The sequence below is a fragment of the Magallana gigas genome, chromosome 4 (genome assembly GCF_963853765.1).
Source record: "Magallana gigas chromosome 4, xbMagGiga1.1, whole genome shotgun sequence".
Lineage (NCBI taxonomy): Eukaryota > Metazoa > Mollusca > Bivalvia > Ostreida > Ostreidae > Magallana > Magallana gigas.
Window position 1 is genome coordinate 36,695,211 of NC_088856.1, and position 18,109 is coordinate 36,713,319.

The following is an 18,109-nucleotide window of genomic DNA, read 5'->3' on the forward strand; positions in this document are numbered from 1 at the left end:
CCAAGAAATTCCGAATAACGTTTTTGGACATGATTTCTTTTTCCTAGAAATTCTGAATATATTTTATCATTTAGTCGCTTTCTGTGAAACTCCGAAAAACGTTTAATTTGACCTAGACGCTTGCCGAGAAATTCCGAAAATTGTTTTGGCAATCCGCTCTTCCCGAGAATGTTAATCTGTTGATGCGTCGGGTTTCAGTAGGGAAGCTAAATCTTTTATAAATAGTTTTTGTGGAGGATGTAAATTCGTGGGTGAGGGCTACCTGCAAATACCTCGAAAATTGAGCCACTACGGATTCTAATGATTCCATGTACAGTATGTATTCAGCACAATTATTAGATTCTTTTAGCTAACTTTTCATTTCTTTCAATGCCACATGACAAACTAAACTACCGGTAATGCTAATTTTCTAGATGCAGACAAGTATGAGATAAATGAAATAAAAATTAATATATATGCATGTTATATAATTAACAAAACTAGAAATCAAAAAGAAATAAACAGTATTTCTATTTCATGATTGGCAGCAGAATTATAAAAAAAAGTATTTATTTCAGTAAATGGAGAGAAAAAGCTGTACAGAGATAGAAATTCTTAAAAGTTTTTAAAAACGATCGTAGATTCAATTTTTTTCATTTTGATTAAATGATAATTATTAATAGATTGTCTGTCTAATCATGTCAGGATGTATTAAGTATTTATTAATTATGTAAATACCGGTAGTCACAAATATACATGTAATATGCCTGAAGTTTATATACGACAGTATAAAGATAATAAAGTCGTAGGTTTTACCACAGAGCATAATATCTGGTATAAAATGGCTGACATTTTTGAAATTTCGCAAAATTTTATGCTTCAGTTGTTACAAAACAAACAGTACCTGAAAAAAGTGAGTACTGGTGTGAAAAATAGCTGTGAATTTTTCGGAATCCTCATTAGCAGCCAGCAGTAGATTGAGTTGTGCCCCTTTAGTTGAAGACTGGGGGAGGTAATGTGCGATATCCATGTTTCTTGATCTGCCCATCTCTTTGGATCTTCCATTGTAATTGCTTACTTAAGATGTGTGCTCAGTCATGCATTCACCTTCTTGCTTTTAATTGGTCTATTTGCTTAACGTTAAAAAATTGAAATTCTCTAGGTTTGGATTTTCTGAGGTTTCAAAACTAGGAAAATGTCAATAGGAAAGCATGCAGTTTATGAATATATATGCATACTTATGAAGCATAAACATACCGGTACATGTATTTGGCTCGATTTTATTTTTTCACAAATTGATGTCAAAAATCCAATCAGAGAAGACTGACATGATCGAATTTTTCATATCAAGAAACTCAGCAAATTGGGCAAATGTCAATAGTCTAAAGGTAGGCAAATCTGCTAGGACCCATGCAAGTTCAATAAGGGTATGCAATATTAGCGATGGGTTTGTGACATTGTTAAGATGCAGGCATGGTTTAGGTTTGGGCTTTCGTTCCTGCAATTTTCATTGATTTCAATATGCTAAATGTACTACATGATTTTGTTTTTGTTGTAGATTCCGTCTGTGGTACTTCCTGCCTGTCTGGACAGAAATCATTCTACGTGAAGACAGGAAGCGGTAAAGATGTGGGGCCAACCATATGTTACGAAGGGAAGATGTACGAATATGAAAATAATTATTATTTTCGATACTAACATTATATAAATAGTGCCTGTTTGGGAGGGTAACAGTTGAAATTGACACCCCGAGAAAACCATTGTCAACCGACGCGAAGTGGAGGTTGACAATGGTTTTCGAGGGATGTCAATTTCAACTGTTATCCTCTCAAACAGGCACTATTTATTTTGTTACACTGAATGTCTTAATTTTAAAGAAAACTTAACTGCTTTTACATAGGAATAACGTGAATTCTACGGCGAACCATACGCGCATAATTTTCGCGCATGTAACAATTTTTAATGTTACCCGTTGCTAAGTGCGTTGCTAACGCTGAGGGTAATAGAAGAAATTATGAACTGCGTCTAAACCAATCAGATTTCAGTATTTAACATGAAAGTATAACAATGTATAATAGTGTATCTAAATGTTTAGGAAATTAAAAAAAAATCGAGATTAAAAGATCTTAAAAGACAGACAAGCAGTTGCAAAGAATTTTTTAAAGAATTGAATTTAAATTGCGTAAACATTTCCAGCTACATGAGGTATAAAGAAAAGAATGTGGGGAGAGGGCTCAACATGCTGGTTATTGATGGTAAGTAATGATCGAGGAATATGCTGATTATAGAGATGTTAAGATTTCAAATGAGTATGTGTACTAGGGGAATCACCTAAATTCTTCAGGTATTATGTCATCAGTTTTTGTGACGACATAGTATCTACTCTTTCTCTAAACTTGTAGAGTGTCGTCTACACGTAAGTACAAACGTGTAGCTTTTTACAGCAAATAAAATCTTATTGATGAGTGAATATATTTTTGTGATACATTATATAGATTTTTAAAGTTCATTTGCGTGAAAATTGATAAGAAATTCACAATTTATGTGGATTTCATGTCACAAAACTGTGTCAATTTACATACACGTTTACATCCTACAAGTTAAGAAATCTCCACTGATAAATTACAAAATCATGTACATGTATGTGTTGTTTTAACACACATACGCGTATCCGTACACATTTTCTAATCATAGAAAACATGCTATCTGTGCTAGTGCAGTCTTTTTTCTCACCTGGGTCAATATACAAGTTAGAATACATATTCTGTATTTTGATAAATTATGTTTCTTGCAATTAATATCAAGTTCTGTCCAAGTGAATTTCATGTGAAAATCATATGTAGGTTTTTTTCATGTCAAATTTTCATGTTAAATTCATTTGAGGCATACCTGCCTAGCAGATAGTACAATTATGTTTATTTACATGTAATTAATAACTGAAAGATTGAAAAATATACATTATCATTATTCATATAAGTATCATTGTTATATTATTGTCGAAAAATAATTGCATGTGTTCTCAATAAAAAAAAAAGTAATTGTTTGTAATTTTATGAATATTATGTGTATAATCATCATAATAATTGAATGTGACAGTCACATATATTATAGATTAAATTTATTTTATCTGATCTCTTAATAGGTGATACACACAATGTTAGAGACATGAAAACGTTTGACACATACACTAGTGGTAAGCTTTAGAGTGTATTTATTTTGTTAAATAATTTTGAAAATTGCTCAAGTTTTGTTAATCAAAACCAGCATCTTCGCAAGCCATGTATCTAATCTGTGTGAGATATATTATATTATTACATTATATGTTTGTTATTACAAAATTATATGTAATTTGAAATGCTTGTGTTTTTACCTCTAGCTGGTTTTCAATGTATAGAGATTTGACATACCAAGTACATGTATATCCAATGAAATAGCATATCGTACAATTAAACTATGTTGCAGTAATGCCAATTACATCGATTCAATTTGTACCATCGTCATTCTCCTTGTTTATCTCTTAAACTGTAGAGTGGTTATTTACGCATGGGGGGGGGGGGGGGATTTACTCTAGTTAGAATAAACAGTAAGCCTAAAACAGCGTAAAATACTCTCTTGCGTAGGGTACAAAAATCCAAAATTTTGAGTGGTTAATCACGCATCTGAGTTTTTAATACCCAGGCATATTGTTTGACTATAGAATAGTCGTACTTAATCACCAGCATAAATAACCACTTCACAGTAAAACATGACTGCTTATAATCAATGTTAAATTTTATATACACAGACCAGTCCTTTCGACAGTATGCGCAGATGGAAATGAAAGAAAAAACAGTTGTTATTATAGCCAGTTTTGATGAGATATCCTTTTCGTAAGTTTCTGAGCAATTTATTATATTTATCCAATTTTTTGTCCACCCTTTATAAACTTATTTAGAAATTGTGGAAGATTTTATTTCTGCTCAAACAAATTATTTCTAAGGATTTTATTAATTTTACAAATGATGTGTGCTGGTATACTGTGCCCAATATTTACATGTATAAGCAACTCATCACTTGTGGAAGATTTTATATTCTGAATATTCTCCAAAAAATTTATTTTTAGGTTCATCAGTTCTTATTTCCTGTAGATGCTTTTGCTTATTTTTCTTACATTCTTCAGATTGAGAGATGAAGCCAAGACGTGGCTGAAGGTGATGGGGGCGAGTCAGATCGACAAAGTCGCATTCCGTGATTCCTATGTTCTGATTGGTCAACGAGGCCTCAAACAGGGGCATGCAGTAGAATTTGTACGTCAATCCCTCTTGTGAAATGTTTCGTGAGCTGTATTTTGGATTTTTGTGCTTGCATTGTTTTTGTGTTTTTAGGTTTATAAAACTGTCTTGGAGACATTTTCACTGGGTAATTAAATCATAAAAAATACCCCAATTTTACCTAGGTACCCTGTGGTGTATTAAATGTACCACCATATATTACAATTTTAGTAAAAGATGCTTACAATCATTTCTAACATCATTATCATCATATACACTTTTATGTACAAAAAGAAATTAAAAAGTGAAGTCATGAAATTAATGACAACAAACTTTGCATGTTCATTAAGTAATTAAAATGAACTCTAATAAAAGATGATTTTTATGCTCTTGATGTATGAAGTGAAATGGTTAAACTCAATTATTTTAAACATGTATGATTATGATGATTTATGTAATAACCTAACTTCACTAGTTACTAATATTTCTGAGTATATTGGTAAAGGGAAATAATTTATATACAAGTGTAATGATTTTCCAAACATTTAATCCTCAAAATATGGTGAATTTCCCCGATTTTAAACCCCAGTACTAATGAATGGTCTGAGAGCCCTGAAAATTTTTATACTTGACATTGTATAGTATTACATGACTGACCTTTGTTAATGATTATGTGTTGTAACCGTTATTTTCTGAATTTCAGATAAATTCTATGAAAGAAAACGAAAAATATGCAGCACCATTAGAAAAGAAAGGATGCTTCCCTATTCCAGGTTTGTAACAAAGAAATGAGGACTCCATTTGTGCTGAAATTAATAATTCTATTTAGTTAACGAGGAAGAAATCTACGTAATTTTACATGTATGTGTGCTTATTTATGTACATTAATTTTATTACATGGAGACTTCTCAACAACAAGAACCTTGTTGAGTTAATGTTAAGATTGGCATGGAATTGCAGGTTGTCAGATTTGATACAGTAGTTGTCAAAGTGAATTAAAAGAATATATATCTCTGAACTGAAATTTTAATTGATATTGACAGTGAAAGGTTTTACACCGCACTGTGCTTGGATTTAGCATGCATGTTTAATTGCTCTGCATGAGCATACAGGGTGCTTATTTTTTCCAATAAAAGTTAACACTATAGTATATTAATGAGTGAATTACATGTACATTGTATATCAATATACTAAGGGGTAAAATTTATCAAAGAAACAATAGCCTGTGGGAAAACATGTAATAACTATATGGTATTTTCAAAATGTTAAAATCTCTTTCTCAGAGTACATGCATGTTCCATTTAATACATATCAAGCAAGATAGCCCTCTACCTCCCCCCCCCCCTTTGTTATCAACACTACCTTACGTAATTAAGACGTAAAAAATGCACATGAAATATCCATGTATATCCATGTTGTAGTGGGTCCATTGGAAGACTCCTCCAAACTTCTGGGCTCCCTGAAGGAGATAAAGATGGGGTCAGAGCTAAAGAACTGTGGGCTGGAGACTGCGTGTGAGGGGACCCCCATACAGGTGTTCACAGGTGACACGGACAGCGTTATGCCACACGTCTGTGTGGGCGGAAAAATGTAAGTGTGTAATTATAGTCTAATTATAGTTCTCTGGATTATTTTTATGAACATATTTTCCAGTTCAGTATGTGGTGTGTGGTTCTTTTGATACTCCTAATTATTTCCTACAAGTAAAGAAGTGCCTTGTTTTAATAGCACACTTTAAAGCTTTTAAGTGAATAAACCTTATTTTTAAGCACCAAACTTATGGAAAGGAACTTATAAGTTTAAGATTGTGACATCAAAAATAAAATCTTGGGTCTTCTGAGCCAGTGTGATATGAAAATATCAATTATTTATCAAGAGGGGCAACTCTTGGAAGAAATTTGATACATTCAGATATACATGTATATTTTTTGTAAGAGTTTATATATATTTCAAGATACTGTAGAATCATTAAATTCGTGGGGGCCAATTTTCGTGGATTACTTAAATTCTAGTGGATCGCGGGAATGTAATTTCGTGTGTTATCTTATACTTACAAAGGGATATATGACTCTAAAACCCTTCCTTATTAATTCGTGGAGAATGTTAATTCGTGGATGAGAGGTACCCACTAATTCAACGAAAATTGAGCTACCACGAAATCTAATGATTCCACAGTACTGGTATTATTATAATTAGCTGTGCAGAGGGTTTTAATGCTTTGATTAAAATTTTAGACTATTTATGATGTAAAATTAACTGTAAAACACATTACCCATTGTACCTGAGTGTTGCTTTTTTTATAAGGGTGATGGAAAAAGATGTTAACAATGCAGGGAGAGGCTTCAATGTTGTGGTTTTGGACAATGAATCCAGGATACCCAAGTTTGTGAACAGATTTGACACCTATGCAGCAGGTCAATATGATAAAACATTTTAATGCAATAGGTCAATATGATGAAACATTTTAATGCAGCAGGTCAATATGATAACAAATTTTAATGACCAAGCAATCTTGAAATTTGTTGTATAAATACTTCATTTGAATTTTTAACTTGTTTAGTGAATTCAGGAAAAGAAAATTAACAAACTTAAGATTTAACCCGATTTTTAAGCTAATAAACTTGAAATGAAATAAAGAGATGAATTTAAAGAAAGTTAATTTTTTTTTTTTTTTATGATTTAATGATGAAATAAACATGATTTTATCATTTGGGTACATGTTTTACAGACAGCATAGATATGGAGGAGTTCCTCAAGGGGTTGCACGAGGGAGACATTGTGATAGCGGTCATTAATGATGATGCATCCAAACAGTAAGATTATAACAATGAAAGACAAAGAATTTGGGTTCAAATGTTCTGCCTTTGTACACTATTAAATGGAAACTTGTTGGAAAGAAAAACATTATTAGGTGATAATTTCGGTTGGGGCTTGATCAAATCCAATAAAGCCCAAAGGGCTTTATGATAAATTTAGTCACACCCAGAACATATAAATCCCAGAACGAAATTATCACCTCATAATATTCAAAGAATGATTCCTTATTACTTATGTTTATATAATTTTCAGCAATTGTACGATTAAATATTTGAATATTTATAAGGAAACCCTGCTTGCGCCCCAATTATACGTCAGACTCATTTGAATTTATTGGACTGTATAGTACAAAATCGATATGTAATGTTATCACCGGCAAAGACACTGAAAAATGTAAATTTTGTAGGGTAAAGGTCAAATATTCCATTTTTGATTCAATGTATTTATTAGCATTCAACTTTTTTGGGAAAAAAAATCTCCTAAGAGTTAAGGATATTTAATAAAAATATATCAATGTCAGATTTAACTTTTGGTTTTTGTGTTTTTAGATTGAAGCAAGGTGCCATAAAAGAATTGAATTCGTTGGGCAGCAGTGCAATACAGAACCTAGGGTTTAGAGATATTTGGTATTTCATTGGCCAGAAAGGAATTAAGGGATATAGCGAGTTTGAAGAGGTATGATACAATGGGTATTAGAAGTTGGAGGGGGGGATATACAAGTGTGACATACTTTATATTATTAATGGACTTTATTCACAATCAACACTGCAAGATATTGGAAATAAAAGCTGAATTAAATGAAATATGTCGAGAGGGACACAGATCTTCTTTGAAAGATCACTAACGTTGATAATAGAAGTTCAACATTGATATAAAGAGTCAGCTTTCTTGTGACACATTTAGTTATGTGTATATAATTTAATGGTTGTAACACCTGATTTGAACAAACAAATTCATATATTATATTGTTTAACATAATTCGCCTACGTCACAATATGACGCGTTTGCAAAAAAGTATTCATCTGTTTAAATTTTCTAATAATTAACGTCATTTTACTATTCAATTGTCCTTATTTCTTATTTTAGTTGTAGAAATTTAAATTATAAGGAATGAATTTAATTTCTACCTATGTTATACAAGTATAACATAATTTTAGACAGTTTATGCTTTTTCATAAACCTTTTTGCTTCGCTTTCGTAATTTAATTTAAATTAAATTAAACCGCTTTGCGGTTAATAAAGCATTAACTAACCCAAGTTATGTTATATCATATAACATAGGTAGAAATTAAATTCATTCCTTAAATGACGTTTTATAATTATAAAGAAGAGCTTTGAGGAATCAAGTACTTTGATACATGTACATGAAGATAAAAGTTTGAGAGCCATTGGGTGTCACTTGTACTTCAAATTTCATTAAATATTGCGAAAATCCTTGTTATGTATACAATGTAAAATATTGCGGAAGATGGCATGGGCTGGTAAAAAAAATGAAAAAGTTACTTTTTTTCTATATAGAAATATTTATATTCCTTAATTTAATTTGGTAATTATTGAATTGTAGATCAGTTTTGCCTCCTATGATGGAGAGTGGCCAAAGCAAATCAAGAAATCACTTTGTCTTCCAAGAACTTGTAAGTCTTATAAACATTGGTCATTTAAATCTTTCAGCTGCTCATTGACAAATGAAATGAAATTTAAATTACCAGGTAACATATACTATAATGTACAGATTATTTTGTTCGAAGTTTTATCATAATATTCATATTTTAAATTATAGGCTATTCCGATACTATTGACCACGCTCTTGACATTTACCGGTAGTTAGTGTTAGTCTAGAAAAATTTGTAAGAACTTTGGAATATGTAAAAGTCTTTTTTTCCTCTCTTTTTTGCAATTTATAATTTTTCACATGGATATTAATATTATGCACATTCATAATAATAATTACATACATATAAGTAAAAGTCTTGGTTTACGCAAAGAATTAATCATTTCTGATGCTCCCATTTTCAAAAAAAAACTAAATATATGTACTGATAAAAAACAAATTACAAAAACAAATGTAACCAAAAAAAAATAACAAAAAACAAATGATTTCCTACCTGACAAAAAAATATTAATGATAAAATCATGAAGTTTATCAGTGAGCATTGAAAAAATTACACACTATGGTAAAATAATGTGTTGACCTGGCTCTTGTCTTATTTCAGTGAGGAGCCTTAAGGTAGCCCCGAAACTTGGAGGCAAACGTAACTTGGAGAAACGAGAGTTCTGCAAGCTAAACGACGGGTATAGCGAGTTCTGTGACAGTGAGTTTCTTTGGATGATATTTTTAGAATTGTTTCCAATTTCCGCCTAGCTGCAGGTATGAAAAAAATTTAATGGATGACCTGCTGGATGCTTCTGTTCGTTCATGTTCAAAAGTTGCAACTTCCCAGGTCATCCATTCAAATTTTTTCACACCGGGAGCAACAGACCTACAGCTAATTTTATCCATGCTATGAATTTTAGTAAAAACCAGAGGCTTGCTCAACAAAGCAAGCGCTTGCCAAAATTTGTGTTGCAAATATAGGGAATTATGAGAGCTCTCCGAGTGCTAGCTCTGTTGAACACGCATTGGTTTACATTTTGCCTAATATGTAAGATTAAGTTCAAATTTGTACAGTAAGACCAGGATTAAAAGAATCAGTAATTGCTAAGAATCCACCAATAGATTTATTTTTCATTTTATTTAAATGCATAAACCAACTACAAATTTTATTTTATGTTAAAATTTTAGCTCAGAGAGTTGATGACAAGCTGGAACCGGCTCCCCTCGAGGATAAAAGGACTGAAAATGACGAAATCTACAAAACGCCAATTCTTATCATTCCAGGTATAGAATAATCAAAAATAATCTATATCCAAATTTAATACTTGTGTGACCTATTTTGCTCTCTGATCTGGTAAGTGATCATGTGTACTCGAACTGTATATAAGTTTCGTGGTGTTACATTTTTACAAGCTTTATTTCAACAGTCTGTCTTTATCCCCAATGCTTGTTAATTTTTACAGATTTCTCTTACTAAGTTTCTATCAGCAGTGTAAATAATTTGCAATTTTGTGTTTAGAAAAAAAAATTCTGCTTCGGAGATTATTTTTATACAGACAGGTTGTGTTTCTGTTAGCAACTAATTAAATGTATAAGTGGTGTGAACAATTCACAGTTTTGAAAAAAATCTTCCTGATCTTAGAATGAAATTTGAGCTGATTGTACATGTATCTGATATATTTCAGGATTAGATCACAACGCCCTGGCGAGGACACTAGAGACAACTCTCATTCAGCCAGGGATTAAACCGGAGCTTGTCACCGTAAGGACATTAACATGTACAATGTCATGTAATTGTAGCTGCTTGTTATTGCACCAATAGCATCTGTTGCTTGTTTTTTTCCTTATTGAAAATTAACATGATCGTATCAAGCTGTTTTCTTTGTACAAAAGTTTTTGAAAATGAGCATCTTACTTTTGAATTAGCTTCTGGGATACCAAATCAAATGTTATAATGCTTAACTCAAAATACAAATCATGCAATTATAAAGAAGTAATATTAATTACTCCTGTTTCATGATCAGGTATGCCTGTAAACTATATACATGTAATAGACATTATACTTATTTCAGGTAGCAGTTGATGAGCAGACGCCGGATCATGGGCAGCTGGCCACGTTATTCAAATTCCAGAATATAAGTCTGGCCAGTGTAGCTAGATATGAAGGTAATCATGAAAGTCTTGGACTACATGCTTATTTTAAACCTACGGTAATTTGTTAAGCACGGAATTTCTACCCAATCTAATATCTAAAAATTAGATGCTCTGAATTTGCTTCAACTTACAACTTCTCTACATTTGATAAGTGATACATGTAGCTGAATCTAATTAAAATTGGATGTTCTGAATTTTCATCCACTTTGCTACACTAGAGAAGTGGTAGCGGGTTAAGAATATCTTATTTTAATAAGATTGCCCTGATATCTGGACGTAAACACACTTATTAATCCTACTACATGTACTCTCAGTTTATTAGAATGCTACTGAGTTGGTTTTTTGTTGTAACAACTTTTTAAAATCTGATATACATATGTACAGTCATGTACAATTGATGCGCTATCTTTTCTTGACAGATAAGATGAACAGTGCCATAGAGAAATTCTTCTCTCAGACTAACAGTGTAAGTGTTGTAATTTAATGTTACATAGAAACTATCTAATGATACCAGTATTTATTTATTTCAGCATTAATTTTGGATGTCGTTGTTACATCAAAACTACAAACTTAAAGAAAACAAATGCCTTTTGTCTGATTTTGCAATAACTTTGTACCTCCAGTATGGACTATATTCCTAACTAGACCATTTAAATCCTGTCAATATTTAACAAGGTAACATACATATAGTAATTTTATGACATTATCACTAAAATTTACTTTTATATGCATTCTGATAAAACAAGGTAATAAAATAGATTATAATTTATATACAAGTATACTTTTGTCTTTATTAAATATTTCTTACATTATAGCATCTAATTTCGTGAATTTTGAAAATTTCTTAGTTTCAAAATTACTTACCTGTAAATTCATAGACAATATATTTCTAGTTTCTACCAATTGGAGTTTTGTCGTGTTTCAGAATCATATTTTATGTGATTTCAAAGATCAATCCATAGGTCTTTATAGTGTATGAATTCTTGATTTTGTCGCAGAAATACGTGATTGTGATAGAGGAGATCGTACTGACCCCCGACTTCTTGCACTTCCTGTCTCAGTGTCTGCCCGCGCTAGAGGCGGACGACAGCTTGTTTGGTGTATCTGCATTTAATTATAATGGTATGTTATGGGAGAAAATGTTTCATACATTGTACTGGTATTTTGAATTATTGTGCTCCAGAACATGCATTAATGTACTGTATATAAATTTTAGTAAGGATAGATTATTAGAATAAATGATATAGTAAGTGTTATCATAATATCATCTTTTGGTTTCAAACAATTATTTAAGTTTGTATTTAACAGATTCTTAAAGGGAGGTTGGGATAATAATTCAACATTAATTTCTCTAAGATTTGTCTGATCATTAGAATTCTTGAAAAAAAAATGTGTTTGAGATTGCGAGAATTTATTATTTTTTAAGTCAATATATACCTTAACACCTTTTTGAATAAAGGGTTTGAAACAACATCGGGTGACAAGACCCGAGTAAATAGAATGGAGGATTTTCCCGGTCTAGCATTCCTACTGAAACGTTCCGTGTACGAATCGCAGATGAAATCCAAAATGGACAAATGTTGTCAGCAGAGGTAATATTCATACCGGTAATAAATTAATGAAGTCATTTTTAAAAAAGTCAGGGTTAATTAAATTGATCAAAGCTATTAGATTGTTATTTACAGGGTTATCAGTAATTGATTCCTTTGTTGGGAAGTAATGGATGATTCAGGTTAGGGAGTGAAAAGGGTGGTGGTTATACATTGAGCATAATATTAGATTCTGTAGATTTAAATTTCTTATTTTACGCAACTGCTTAATTCCTCGATCCCACTGTTTTCTATCAGAATGCAAGAATTTAAAATAGTGAATGAAAAACTTTAGTTCTAATCTCTTATAGTTTTCAACTCTCAGAAAATAAAAGCGAGATTTTAAAACAGTGAGGAGTGCTTCTTGCAATTTTTAGTGCTGGGTATTAATTGCTCATGTTTAATTAGGAATCTATAGTTCTGAATATTTCTAACTCTTTACATGTGATAGGTATATATTATATGCATTTGATCTTGATAGATTAATAAACTAAGTGTGAAATAATACATTATGAAATAATCTTCAATAAATGAGTGAGTATGTGTCTTGATTTTGAGGTCTTGGGATTCGTGGACATTGAAACAGTCCGGTGAGATGCTCGTCCCTGATGTATCCCGCGTGTTCAGACTGCCGTATCAATCGGCCAGTGACGACGACAGCTACCTAGAAAACCTGTTCTACCAGCCCAGATTGACCATTACGTAAGCATTTATATATCTACATGTATCTAATGTAAGAGTGATACATGTATCTAGCTGAGACTGGTTAATGTGTAAGTATTTATATTTACATGGATCTAAATTAATAGTAAAAACAATTAATAGTAGAGCTCATACCAAATCTCAGACTGAGAATATTTATGATGAGTGCAGAGTTTGCTAGATTCGAGGCATATTTACTTTTGAGCACACTTTAAATGTTGCAGAATACAGGGTCTAAGAATCCAATTAATTCAATAAAATTTGGAGGGTCAGTGTAAAAATGTATCAACACGAAAAGAAACTTGATAGAAAGTCAATATTTTCATTAAGTTAAACAGAATTAATTCTTAGAAAATTGATTTTGAAGTGCACTTCTATTGTACTATATAAATTTCACATTTACCATGCATCACAAAATATGGTCTTAAATACTCTTAATTTGGATAGAGACTGGATTACATCATCCTCTTAAGTTTCATCTTAGCCAAGTAGAATACATTGTACAGAGTGAGAACCATTTTAACAAGACCTTGGACTTTCATCTATCTATTTCCTGCATCAAATCAAGTTAAAAATGATGCCATTTCAAGCGGAATATGCACCAATTGCATAGTCTTAGCTTAAAAGCCAGACAAATATTGTTGATTTCAAAAGAGCCATGGTTGAGTGGCCAACAATGAAATAGACAGGCCTACGTCACATTGTTGTTTGACACTAACTACCTTAAGTCCAAGCTTTTGTTAAAATGGTTCTAATTTCGCCCTAACTGTGTAATTTTTGCCCTTCTACATTTGCAAACACTTTCGCCCCGTCTTGAATTTGCCCAGACACAGTTGTGTATAAAGAAAGACGATATGGGATATTCGAATTTTTCCAGTCTTAAATTCACCCACTGACTATTAAATGGTTTAATAACATTAACCAAGCCCTAGAAGGTCAAAAAAGGCCCTTGAAATTGAAGAGAATTTAAAAAAATAATAACGAAAAAGAGATTTCAAAACGAGGATAGATAAGTTCAATAACACCAATATCTTACCTCCTAATTGGTTTTCTCCCATTTATTTTGAGCCTTTGGGCATGTGATTTGACACTTGTAGGGGCTTAGTAAGTCTATGTCAAATGTGATACGTAACCATGGTAACATAGAGCATTCCAAACATCCTTTGATTGAAGGAGATTCGTATTTTATTTACAATAATTGAGGTTCAGAGTAGACCAGGAAGTTCTTTCGAAATTAATCCTCAAGATTTATGAGTTCATTTTTTAATGCGACGCAGAACATCGCCAGTATATTCACTGGAAAGGAAATGCCAAATAAGGATTGTTGTTGCTGAATCTTATAATCTCAAAGACAATTAAAAGTTGATTTGAGATTTCAGTTATGGATAAATGAAACCGGCACTCAGCAGCAGTCTATAGGTTTAAAGTGTTTGCAACTATAGCAAAATAATAACAACAATTTAAAAAACTTATTATAGTCGTTTACCTCAAATAGAGTTGTTTTCCTTATCTCTTCATATTTTTCAGAGTTAGGAATGCGACTAATGGTCGTAAGAAATACTGGATAAGAGTGCTAAACATTATGCAAATATCTCATTAGAGATAATTTTGTGGTTTTATTTTTCAGGGAATATGGCGCAAAGATAAAAAATGTCAATTCCCTCAAGTTTTCATCGTATGAGGATGAACTAAAAAAGGAAATAAAGGCAAGCAAACCGTTTCCCCTAAAAGAGCTTGAGAAGTGTTCAAGTAAAACAGAAACAATGGAGCTGCCATCTAAAGGGTGAGACATTTAAAAAAATGGGGAAGCTTTTTATGATGAAGATCATTTAAAAACTATTTTATTTTGTACAATTATACGTACTGTCGATATTAACACATCCGAATTTATTATATTTACATATTGTATTAAGTCATAGCAAAGAAAAATAAATGGCATTCAATACGAAATGAAATATGCTTTAGTTTGTCAAAGTTTATAAAAACATTAACCTTATTAAAAATAATACTCGATTTTCTTACAAATAAAATTGATATACAAAGACTTTTTATTTTCAGCTCAACTTTCACCTTATATTTTTCGGATAAAGACAAAGACAGAAAAGTGTTTCGTAAATTATGCAAGTGTTTTGAACTCTACTCATCAGCAGGCAAACCTTTGAAAGGTCTTCACAAAAATTCACTGAGGTAAGTTTGAAAACAAAATTAGCCAAAAAAGCAAAGCAAAATTTGATTGGATTACTATTAAAAAAGACGTTGATTCATATGTAGACCTTAAACATTTATTTATTTACAGTAATTTAATATCTTAAATTTCAATTAAATTTTAAATTTTTATGGAATTCCAAAAAATGAAAAAGATACTCAGTTATTCCTAATTAAATAAAACAGACCAATGGTATCTACTCTCCTAAGCTATCAGGCAATTCTTTATGAGGACAGTGCCAGGTAAATCATTTTTCTTAAAACATGTATAGTGATAAATGAAATTTGTCAATGCCAGAATCTTTGATCTAATTTATGGGACAGGGTGCCCAATCAATTGAATACTAAAGATAATATTTCAAACTTTTTCAATGGACAAGTGTTCAAGAACACTGCTTACTGAATTGTGGGTACTTTAGGGTAATTCTGTTATAACCATTTACAACTGAATGCTATTATAAATTTATATAATTATATAAATTGGTTGCTAATGTGTGCATTTCAGTACTTTCATTACTTTAATTTCTATTAATTAATCAGCCAATCAGAATATTTTTTATCAATATCTAAGTGAGCAATTCAGATATCTCAATGTATTTACATGTAGATTCAACGAATGTTCCTTGATTGAAAAAGAAATTCTAACAGAATATAATAAGGAACATGAATTTCTCTTTAAAAAACCCCAACTTCTTTTCATTAAACAACCTAAGATAACAATAATATAACAATATATGTTCACACTGGGAGCAATTGAACGGAAGGTATTGACCGACCTCATTTTTTAAAACCCAATAAACACAACTATTACATCAAACTAATAAGCTAAGAAAGTCCCTCTGGCTTAGGTTAAATGAATTTTGCTAGGCAATCACCTTGATACCGCCAAAAAAACCAGCAATAACACATTTTTTATTTAGTAAACAAGATACATGATTTATTTAAATCATTTTTTATTATCATTTTCAGGTTTTACTACAAAGAAAATACTATTTTTCTAATTGCATATACATCTCCCTACTTTGAAATAAAAAGTGAAGATGTTGCAGTGTACGAATGACATGCACGCCATCTTTGGTGAGGTCACAAGGGTCTTTCAGCTAATTAACAACCAAGCAACTCAAAACTGGCCACGTCTACGCACCACAGAGTTATGGAGGGTAATCGGGAAAAAAAATCCACCTGTAAATTCGTATATGCAATCGTGTTGTTGTGGTCTTAATTTTTTAACACAATTAACGTTCATACTTTGAAGGATACATTTGTTTGTTAGTGTTAATTAAGACGGCAAAGCAAAAAAATGGTACTGTTATACTGGCAAATATTGTAAAATTGTTGATGTTTAAGAAAACTAGAAGTATCTTGAATGAAATATTAAACAGAGAAATGTATTTTCAATGACATGCTTATTAGATGCATGCTCAGTGCACTGCAAATTCAGTATATTGCATTTAATATACCGGTATATATGACATATCTATTTTACCAGTATACGTCAACTACTACATGTAACATGTTAATGTATATATCCATGTTTATCTGTTGAGGTGTATGATTTGTAGAAGAGAGGGTCCATATATATATACTTTTAACACTGCTACAAACTCATTTACAAGTACAAACGAATTTATCTTATTTAAGGGAAACTTAAGTTTTATTTCATGCTCCATTAATTTCATTTTACGCAGCATCAACATTAATTTTAATTTAATATAATTAAGGTACTGTTACTCTCCTCAAATTAAAATATTTCTGATATAAAAATAACCACTTAATTTTTTTTTTTAGAAAAAAATAATGATGCAATTTTAATCTTGTTAAAGTTTGAGAAAGTTAAGTGAATTGACTTATATCAGATGTTAATACTATGTCGTTAACACTAATGTGAGATACATGTACTTATCCCAGAATTGATTTTACATACAGTATATTTATATAATTTTTTTAGGCATGAGACGTTAAAACAAGTGATCTCAAAACTCTAATCTATAGTTTATTTGTTATGTAATTAACATTAATTATTCAATTACGTTGTGCATGTTATAAAGTTATTTTGGTTCTTTTCGAAAGCATTTATTTATATGAATTATAGCTGTAAATCTCAAAGTCAAAAATAAATTGTTGACTATAGGAGACTACTTAATAACTATCGAAAGTTGTGTACTGTTTGTATATAACAATGAGTACTGTTAATAATATGTTTGTTAATAAGTATTTAACTACAAGTTATGGACTACTGCATCTAGACAATTCTTACACAGACAACAGTATTAAAAACTGCCATTATATTTAAAATTTATTGAGACGCAATTAATAATGTTTGTGCCATAAACAGACAACTTGCATTCACTCAATAAGTTCTCGGCTGATTGACCTATTTAAACGTGTAGTAAACGACACACACAATTTCCGCCCCACCCCCGCCCACCCCAATCCACAGTCCCTAGATATGACATATTGATAGATCCATACACATTATTACATATACTAGACTGAGTATGTATTTTATTATAAATGTATATATGTCTTGATTCCTACAGTTAGGTTTCCTTCTTGATCACTCTTGGTTAAGGCATAGTTTAAAGAACAAGTTCTGAACAATTTTTTTCTGAGGACTTTTAATAAAAAAAAAAAAATTACTAATAATATATGTATATTCATATTATTTTGTGCAATAGAATGTCAACTTCAAGCATAACATTCCCAAGAATCATGACCACTGTGACTGAATTTGCTTTAAGACTGATATTTTTTTTTTTTTATCAAGAATAGGCCATAACGTATCTTTTGGTGCAATTTTTATGCCTAATATTGATTAA

General features: G+C 31.2%; 1 protein-coding gene across 1 annotated transcript; it reads left to right on the plus strand.

The window, feature by feature from the left end:
* Positions 1–1,351: 1,351 nt before the first annotated feature.
* On the plus strand, positions 1,352–17,721 carry LOC117682425 (protein O-linked-mannose beta-1,2-N-acetylglucosaminyltransferase 1). The gene is made up of 22 exons (XM_066082315.1): positions 1,352–1,640; positions 2,176–2,234; positions 3,122–3,172; positions 3,764–3,848; positions 4,139–4,265; positions 4,933–5,002; positions 5,651–5,819; positions 6,534–6,643; positions 6,958–7,042; positions 7,595–7,721; positions 8,611–8,680; positions 9,260–9,358; positions 9,829–9,924; positions 10,326–10,402; positions 10,713–10,806; positions 11,214–11,260; positions 11,793–11,916; positions 12,254–12,386; positions 12,942–13,085; positions 14,713–14,868; positions 15,144–15,272; positions 16,260–17,721. The coding sequence occupies exons 1-22, from the start codon at positions 1,501–1,503 to the stop codon at positions 16,348–16,350; spliced, it is 2,283 nt and encodes a 760-aa protein (XP_065938387.1). The 5' UTR covers positions 1,352–1,500; the 3' UTR covers positions 16,351–17,721.
* The last annotated feature ends 388 nt before the right edge of the window (positions 17,722–18,109 follow it).